Source organism: Osmerus mordax, assembly GCF_038355195.1.
Source record: "Osmerus mordax isolate fOsmMor3 chromosome 28 unlocalized genomic scaffold, fOsmMor3.pri SUPER_28_unloc_5, whole genome shotgun sequence".
Lineage (NCBI taxonomy): Eukaryota > Metazoa > Chordata > Actinopteri > Osmeriformes > Osmeridae > Osmerus > Osmerus mordax.
Genome location: NW_027120408.1, coordinates 25693 through 35307, shown reverse-complemented (window position 1 = coordinate 35307; position 9615 = coordinate 25693). Strand labels below are relative to the sequence as shown.

The 9615-nt window shown below is 44.4% G+C and overlaps 1 protein-coding gene across 1 annotated transcript; it reads left to right on the top strand.

The window, feature by feature from the left end:
- The first annotated feature begins 556 nt into the window (after positions 1 to 556).
- On the top strand, positions 557 to 9000 carry LOC136938989 (nuclear receptor subfamily 5 group A member 2-like). The gene is made up of 7 exons (XM_067231854.1): positions 557 to 578; positions 2063 to 2181; positions 2273 to 2414; positions 3195 to 3844; positions 6305 to 6424; positions 7522 to 7669; positions 8747 to 9000. Exons 1-7 carry the CDS (start codon positions 557 to 559, stop codon positions 8998 to 9000), a joined length of 1455 nt encoding a protein of 484 aa, XP_067087955.1.
- Positions 9001 to 9615: the final 615 nt, after the last annotated feature.

Genomic DNA, 9615 nt, shown 5'->3' with positions numbered 1-9615 from the left:
CACTTCTTAAAATGTTATGTCGCTTCAGTTATTGCACATCTTCCGTCCCTATATTCATTCAGAACCATCTAAAACGTCCTCCAAAGTGTTTTCCAAATTAGGTATCAGTACTATCTGATAGTATTTATCCAAGCACATAAAATAACTAAGCTTTAAAGGGTTAATACGTGGTAAAGTAAGTGTGCTGTTTCCTATTTATTAATCCATGTAGCAAATGTATGTATAATTTGTCGTTTCCCTCATTCTGCAATATGCTGGCCTCACGACTATATCCATTTATTATGGCATAACTGTGCGCAACGAACTACGGAGACAGAGCGCATCACCGGCTCCGTAGGTGTCACATGATTTTGACTACCAATGAGAACTTTTGTGGTCTAACTTTTTGATCAAGAAGGCAGAGTAGAGAGCGCCATGGGCATTAGTAGTTGGCGATGAACCACATCCCGTGCCGTTTTCAATCAGGCATATAATTGTTTTATTGGTCAAGTTTTTCTATACGTAGTAATATATTGTATCCTTGGTTGTTTGTTGTCAGCAGCTCGAAAGGAACCGAATGTTGGGAGACAAGGCTCAAGGTAAGTCGCGATAAATCCGCTTGTTTTTTTTCTTTTCAATTGTCGCAACTTAATTTAAATAAAATATGACTAGGCTACGTTTAAGCTTATAGCAGTTTAATACAGACTATCAATTCGCCCATTAGTTACATTAGACAAATTATATAGCCTTACTGTATAGTCCCAGTCCTATTGGAAATTGTGGATACATTTTTTCAGAGACACTGCATTTCCGTTAAATAGGATATTCAGTGGTATCATTGAGTTTACGAATGGAATAGGCCTAGTATAATAGGCCTACATTTGATATATGCAAAGCCAAAATTAATGCATTTAATAACATAAATTACTTTTCAAAAATAAATAAATATGAATTGCATAAATATACATATCCAATTAATTTTTCAAATAGGCCAAACAATACGGTGATATTAGGCAATCAGACCTAACCGAAACGAAATTATATATTTGTTAAGGGAAAAACAATATGCATTTGTTTTTATTAATGATATTCTATTAATACTGATTTATAATTAGGCTATTGTTACGGTTAGGCCTATCAGTTTCATCATTATCAGAAAATGTTTATTAACTATAATAGTAACATAAAATAGTAATAATAATGATGACTATAAAACTAAGTAGTAAGCTACAATAAAATACTATCCTAAGGAAACCATTTGATAGATTAAAAAACAAAATCCACCTACTCGATTTATAGCCTACAATGTAGCCGGCTGGGCTATTGTCCATGGTAGCCCTATTCGTTATAAATCGCTAAAGCTACGTGTAGGCGATGTAATACTGTCTATAAAAAAACAAACATACATCATAGGCTGTTTTTCTCAAGAGGGGGTCGCATCTATCACCCATTGGCTATATAGAGGTGGTGAGAACCTTGAGGAGAGGGACATGTGCGTATTTCGAAGAGCATGCTGTATGCGCACGGGTTGGGAACCATCGAGAGACACTTGGAAGTGACCACTGCTGAACCTTGAATGATGCAGGGATTATAAAACTTCATCACTTTTTTATTTACGTCGGATTAATAGCAATTGAGAGTGTATTTGTCTGAAGGTATTATTTGCAAAGCTCTATTTGGATCTCATTATCTTATGCCTCAAAATATGTGTTTTTCATGTCCTGGAATATGTTGTGATATTTGGAGTGACGAATAAGACATAGCGTACTGTCATAGAATTAAATCTGATCATAATATATCAGCAAACCACGCGCTAAACTGCTCCTATTCAGAGATCTGAAATATTTTGCCTCCAATATAACCATTTTGCATCGCATTCAGTTGGCTGTAAAAAAAAGAAGAAACTACATGATTTGACTGGATATTTTAATAACTAGGCTACGTAATAAACCGTGACGTTGAGTAAAATGAGTAGTCTATTGAAAATATTTGATCAAATGATCATGAGTTTCTAGTCTACAATTATTCGTTTTATGTATAAAAAATATGTCATGCTTTCTCATCGCCCGTTTTTGTAAAACAGGTGTCTCATTGAAGGTAATGGAATACACATATGACGAAGATTTGGAAGAACTCTGTCCTGTTTGTGGAGACAAGGTCTCTGGATACCATTACGGGCTCCTCACCTGTGAGAGTTGTAAGGTATAACATTAAATTCGTATTTTAACCTCCATTATTCATAATTTTCGCAGTTTGTCAAAAAAGACCAGAAGTCTACCTCTATATCTTTCAGGGTTTCTTCAAGAGGACTGTCCAAAATAACAAGAGGTACACATGTTCGGAAAATCAAGAGTGCAAAATAGACAAAACGCAACGAAAGAGATGTCCCTTCTGTCGATTTCAGAAATGCCTGAATGTTGGAATGAGATTAGAAGGTATGACTACCGATTTTCTATTACAATGTCATTAATTGTTCTTTATATAAGACATTCAAGTAGTTCGCTGTGAGGGTCTTCAACATTTTTAAATTAAGATTGATTTTTGTTTTCATTTTCCCAATATGACAGAAATAGGTATGGTAAACTAATTATTTTTTTCTTCTTGTTGTAATCTCGTGCAAATTATACGATTTTATACACGATGTTGGGCAATAGGAACAGAATGTTATTATAGCATTTTATAAAATAAAAAATCTACAGGTATTCTGATTATAGCTTTCTTAGTGTAAATTAATTTCAGTATAATTTTATTATTAAGTTCGCTAAGACCGGCCATTGGTTCAACAACAGGCCTATGTTTATCGAAATGAGCACAGTTTTTCACAGGAAGCGATGTAAAAAATAGACTATATAAAAATGACACAATGTTACCAATTGATAGAAGGGGATGCATTTTACATGAACAAATCCGTGTGGTCTATAATCGTGTAGAAAAAAATCTGCTTTTTCAAAAGACTGTAGTGAGTAGAGTAGTGGAACAGACCGCTGCCAAGAGGAAATACATGGCTGAATTTAGATTGTTTGCACACTTGGTTTTGACTGTGTGTGTATTGTTAGTTCCCCCCCCCCCGCCCCCCCCCCCCTTCGAAGGATATATTTTGTAAAAAATAAATGTGTTCCTTAATTGGTGTTCTTCTAAGTCATGTTTTTACAAGATTTATTCAGAACATAGTTTCTTACCCCAGACTTTTCAACTGATGTTTCCCTCTCTGGCAGCGGTTCGTGCGGACCGCATGCGTGGGGGCAGGAATAAGTTTGGCCCCATGTACAAGCGAGATAGAGCCTTAAAGCAGCAGAAGAAAGCTTTGATACGTTCCAACGGCTTCAAGCTGGAGTCGGCTCCGCCAGCGGTCTCCCCCATACAGACTAACTATGGGTTCACAGGCACCCTGCATGGCCTCCCCACCATCTCCAAAGGCCTCCTGTCCTCCACTCCAACCTCCATCAGCCCCACAGACTATGAGACTAACCTCTACATACCCCCATCCCTGGGTGTGGCCATGCAGACCCACGGGCCTTTGCCCAACCAGTACCAGTACCCATCCTACCCCAGCAGGCCCATCAAGTCCGAGTGCACTGACCACTACACCAGCTCCCCAGAGTCTCTGATCGGCTACCCCTTCCAGGATGTCTACCCTTCTGGCTCCCCCCCCAGTGTGCCTCCCCTGGTGATGGAGCTGCTCCGCTGTGACCCAGACGAGCTGGCCGTCCAGAGCAAGATCGTGGCCCACCTGCAGCAGGAGCAGAGCGGGCGCGGGCGTCAGGAGAAGCCCAGCACCTTCAGCCTGATGTGTCGCATGGCAGACCAGACTCTCTTCTCCATCGTGGAGTGGGCCAGGAGCTGCATCTTTTTCAAGGAGCTGAAGGTAAGATTCTAGAACGACAACAAATCTACTGTGCTCAGCACCTACTATCGAATTCCCACAGTAACCGTGTCTCTATAATGAATGATATTGAAAACAATATGAAGGTTTTTCCCGAGAGAGGGGGATTGAGAGTAGAAAGAAAAGGACTGATGATTCTATCAGAAAGTATGTTCTCACATCTGGGTGAATGCAACGCTTAAGTCCATGGTGCAATGTGTCAGTCGTGACAGATTGCTGTCATTTTGTCTGGGCTCTCTTGTTCCGGAACGATCCACTCAAACAGGGTGGCCATTGAGGAGACACGGTGGTTGTGTCCATCTTCCTCAGGGTAATGATTTGAGATGCATCACTCCTCACGGCCGCAACGACCTCCCACGCAGTGTCTTTGTCAAGAACGATGTAATTGAGTTGTGCCAAACTGTCCCGTATTATTTAGTGTCCAGGTCAATTTAGACCTAACCTCTGAGGACAAACAAATCAATAGTGCCGTGAACAGTATGCAGTTTATGTACTGAGGAGTTGTGTTGTTAGGAAAGAGGAGGAACAATGCTATTGTTCCTCACCGCGCACTCTGCCACTGCCACTGGAGAAAGAACGGTTATGAATTTGAAAACAGTTATTGGCTTCGTGCGACATTGAGCTTTCAGAGAAATGTCACCATACTACATCTCAAAGCTACCTAGTCTCTTTTGTCAGAAACAGTGAGTCCATTGTGATGATGGTGTTATATGTAACTCTCACAGGGAGTATTACATTGTATCGTGTCGGGGATATGCCAAAGAAGTGTCGACAATTTACAGCTTCCACTCACTGTGTGCTGGTTCTGCAGGAAACTTAAAAATTAGTTATTTTAGTTGTAGTTTGCTGATTCTCTGATAATAATTTCCTACAAGGATAACTTATTTATTACCTGATTGTAATAGTATTGTTGACAAAGACCATCAATCCAAATTCTGGAATAGTGCTATATCTTTTTTTTTTTGGTGTACCAAATTATTCCATACTGTAAAGGCCTCACTGGACTTGAGAGCACAGATTTGCTTTAGGCATTTTTTGGGTGAATCACAACTGTCCTCGTTTGCCAGCAGAGCCTCCTAAAGCTGTTTCTATCTGAGTAATTACATTCCAGACTGACGATAACAGGGGAATGTCAACTCTTCCCAGCCCAGCTTTGTGGCTCTCATTGTTCATAAGCACAGCACCGGATGGACGTTTTGATTGATAAATCCACCGTTGAACCATCTTGTTTACTGGAGAATCAATTTGCGTTTCACCATTGTTATTTGAAGCTTGGGAGGCACACGCGGTGTTTTCTCATACATGTATAGAAGCCTGAGACACAGGATGAAGCTCACCCAGGTCAAATTGACAGCAAGTGAGTCTGCTTTCCCTCTCTACGTCCCCCACACCTGCACTGAGCCAGGATTGTAGAGGGCTTCTAGAAAAGTCTCAGTGTCTCTGATTTTCAGTGTGTGTGTTGAGGGGGGGGGACTCCTCCTTGAAAGGAAGTACAGTAGGTCGCTGAGCCCTCCAGCTTCCTCAAATGACCCCCCCCCCTTTGTTTCCCCCTCCCCCCGCCCCGCTCGCCCCCCTCCCCCAGATGAATCAAGATGTTATGTGTGGGGATGTTGCTCCAGCAGCAAGATTGGACCTCTCCACTGGACAGATATATAGTTTCATTCAAGGGATAGTAATTCTGTCATCCCCATGCCAGATGAATGTGTGTCCAGACCTGGAGCGACGCTATTAGGGCACTACAGCAACTCTCTGTGTGTCACCAGCTGCAGAATTACTGACTGAGTCGTCCTTCGGCCGAGAGAGTAATATGTGTTGGCTGTGAGGAAGAGACCAATCCAGCCCCCCCACACGTGCACATGCACACACACACACACACACCACACACACACACACACCACACACAAGCATACACCTAAGCACGCACACACACACACACACAGTACATACACGTTATCCTGACTTATAAACATATATATATATAAATATATTCACACTCTTTGCCTCCCTCTCATCCCCCACCTTGAGTAGCGGAAGTGTGCCTGGGAAGAGGAGTGTGGGGTGGGGGGAGGGCGAAGGTGAGGAGGTGGTTGAGGTCATCTATGCAGCTCGTAAATACGCCGTGATGAGACGTGCGAAACTGACACAAGCCCCAGACGCTGGAAATATGGCCCCAGGACCCCAATCCCCCTCTCAGCTGTTTATGGTCGCACCATTTATCTGTCCCTGTGTGTGTTTGGGATGGGACACTATCACCTACTTGTAGATTTTAGGGGGGGTTGATGTTAGATTGATGTTAGCTGGAGCTGGTAATATCAGGGTGGGGGAATTCAATTTGACATTGAATTAGAAATTTGATAGGTCCTCCCATGCCTTAATGTTCACCTTTGCTGTGTGGAATTGGTTTGATTCAACCCTTGTCCTCATTTTTATTTCCTGTTCTAGGTGGGTGACCAGATGAAACTGCTCCATAACTGCTGGTCTGAGCTTCTGGTCCTAGATCACGTCTTCAGACAGGTGCACCATGGGAAGGATGACAGCCTTCTGTTGGTCACTGGCCAGGAGGTAAGCTCTGGGGTCTGAACTCTGCGCGTGACATCTAGGCACACTGCCATAGCTTGATGATTATGCTACAAAAACAATGTGGCACTCAGGTGGCTGCTCTTGTTTTCCTCCACATTTGGGGCGTGTTTGGAGATCTCCAACACAACCAGACAAAAACCTTCCCTCAGCTGACAGGATTCAGCTTGTCGCTAGCATGTGACAAAGACCGAGGACAGGGGAGGACAGGAGAGGACAGAAGAGGACAGGGGAGGACAGGGGAGGACAGGACAGGGGAGGACCGGGGAGGACAGGGGAGGACAGGGAAGGACAGGAGAGGACAGGGGAGGACAGGAGAGGACAGGGGAGGACAGGGGAGGACAGGAGAGGACAGGGGAGGACAGGGGAGGACAGGGGAGGACAGGAGAGGACAGGGGAGGACAGGAGAGGACAGGGGAGGGGGGGGGGAGGACAGGGGAGGACAGGAGAGGACAGGACAGGAGAGGACAGGGGAGGACAGGGGAGGACAGGGGAGGACAGGAGAGGACAGGGGAGGACAGGAGAGGACAGGGGAGGACAGGGGAGGACAGGAGAGGACAGGGGAGGACAGGGGAGGACAGGGGAGGACAGGGGAGGACAGGAGAGGACAGGGGAGGAGGGGGGAGGACAGGGGAGGACAGGAGAGGACAGGACAGGAGAGGACAGGGGAGGACAGGGGAGGACAGGGGAGGACAGGAGAGGACAGGGGAGGACAGGAGAGGACAGGGGAGGACAGGGGAGGACAGGAGAGGACAGGGGAGGACAGGGGAGGACAGGAGAGGACAGGAGAGGACAGGGGAGGACAGGGGAGGACAGGAGAGGACAGGGGAGGAGGGGGTGTCTGCATCTGCTAATATGGTGTTCTTGTACGTCTCACAAGATTGGATGGGTTATTAGAGAAATGTGGAAAGAGTTGTAGCTACAAGCTTGATTTAGCAGAGTGTCACCTCACCATGTTGACATTCGGCGGTACACCACATGGAGAGCAATATTTTTGTTCCCCCACAACAGATGTGAGAGAAAAAAAGATTTATCTGGCGTTTGTTAATGCTGGTGTGATTTGACCCCTATGATGACCCCAGATGGAGCTGTCCATCATCCAGTCCCAGGTTGAGATGACCCTGTCAGGCCTCATCCAGAGGGGGCAGGAGCTGGCTGGCAGACTGCAGGCCCTGCAGGTGGACCGCCGAGATATAGCCTGCCTCAAGTTCCTCCTCCTCTTCAACCCCAGTGAGTAGACCTCTCCCATGCAAAATGGCAGGAGATAAGCAATGTTGTCAACATGTAGAAATGACGACTTTTGACCTCGAAAGTCAAACCCTGTATCAAATGTTGAGGGAGTGTACAGTGGAATAAATTCTATTTGATTTCCTGTGGAAACTATTTATATTGCTTTGCAGAGTGTAACTGCAGCGTGTAGATGATGAAAGGACAGGCATTTAGCAAAAGCTTTCAGTGTAGAAATTGGTTTGACTAAATGGTTTTGAGGTTCCATTTAACAGAAGTGTTTCCTTGGCAAAAAAGGTGTTATTCTGAATTCTAATTTTAAATGTCCATCCATGGTTACATACTGTATGTCTATTTATCTAGAAGGTTACCACTGTCGTCTCAGTCGATCCTCTACTCTTCCCTTAATTAAATTTGAAACTTCAATGAAAGGATAACCTCTTATATCATCCTTCAACGGCACTTAAACGATCCATAATGACTCTGACATTCACTTGATAGTCTAGCTGACATTCATGGCGGTTTCTCTGCATATGGCGGGTGTATGGATGTCGTTTCCCTTGATTCCTGGAAGCGATTGCTGTTTAGTGCCAGAAAGCACGGAACAAAAGGCTCCGGAATAATGAGAGCACTTGTCACACGGCAGAAAATATTTGCCTTCCCTGCCGTCTGTTTCATTCTCCCGCTCACCCTCGTCTGTCTATAGGCGAGTTGGGTTTGTTGGGGCTAATTTAGTTGCCCTTAAGCTGTCTGAAAAGATAATTCAAAATATTTAATTAGTGTGTGAATGCCTGTGTTGGAGAGACTCACCTGATGCTGAATGGAAATGAATTAGAGGGCACAGCTATTGTCTTTTGCGCACACAAACACACACCCACACACACACGTACACAATCAAGCATGCAGATCCTTTCAGTTGTCATTCCCTTTTAGATAGAGGAATTTGTATCCGATCGACGTAAAAGCTTTTTGCATTTCAATTCCGATCCGGAAAACAAAAGGTGTGTCAGGAAACATGTGCTAATGGCACCCACCATCTCGCACCACACGTAACAACCCAACCTCCCTCTCTCTTTTCAGACGTGAAGCTCTTGGAGAACCAGGCGTTCGTGGAGGGCGTCCAGGAGCAGGTGAACGGAGCGCTGCTGGAGTACACCCTGTGCTCCTACCCTCAGTTCCTGGACAAGTACGGCGAGCTGGGCCTGCGCCTGCCCGAGCTCCGAGCCCTCAGCACCCAGGCGGAGGACTACCTGTGCTACATGCACCTGAGCGGGGAGGTGCCCTGCAACAACCTGCTCATAGAAATGCTGCATGCCAAGAGGGCCTGCGTGTGAGGGGCACTCCACAGTGTGTGTGTGTGTGTGATGGTACATGTGTGTGAGGGGCACTCCACAGTGTGTGTGTGTGTGTGATGGTACATGTGTGTGAGGGAGAGAGAGAAAGTGACAGAGAGCATTAGAGAGTAATGCAGTACACATTGAAGAGGATGTGTATCATTCCGACAGAGAAGGAATGTTTGTGTGTGTGTGTGTGTGTGAGAGAGAGAGAGAGAGAGAGAGAGATAGATAGAGTGAAAGAGAGACCAAGAGTGAGAGAGAGTGAGCGCTGTCCCTCTCCAGAGTTAAGATAGATTCACTCAAGCTACACTGTATGTGCATGTACAGTGCATGTACATTTTTCAACTTGTGTTAATTGTGAATGTCCCATCCAAAACTGTATGAGATAATCACTACATTTACCTTTTCACTTGTTATCTTGTCAATTCTAAGCAACATTACCAAAAATTACATGTGGGGGAAAAAAAATATATCACATGCTCAATATAATTTAGTTTTATCTATTTAGATATTTTCAATATGTTAATATATAAATGAAAGCTACATATTTAGTTTGAGTCACAGTTATGGAGTTTGGCTGAGGAAGTGAAGCGGATGAAAGAGAGAGAGAGA

What these genes read in the sequence shown, in the direction of transcription:
- LOC136938989 (XM_067231854.1), top strand. Translation starts at nt 557, where the DNA reads ATGTTGGGAGACAAGGCTCAAG. An exon ending in GTTGGGAGACAAGGCTCAAG is followed by an intron (nt 579 to 2,062) that starts GTAAGTCGCGAT and finishes TTTGTAAAACAG; the next exon opens with GTGTCTCATTGAAGGTAATG. An exon ending in TGTTGGAATGAGATTAGAAG is followed by an intron (nt 2,415 to 3,194) that starts GTATGACTACCG and finishes CCTCTCTGGCAG; the next exon opens with CGGTTCGTGCGGACCGCATG.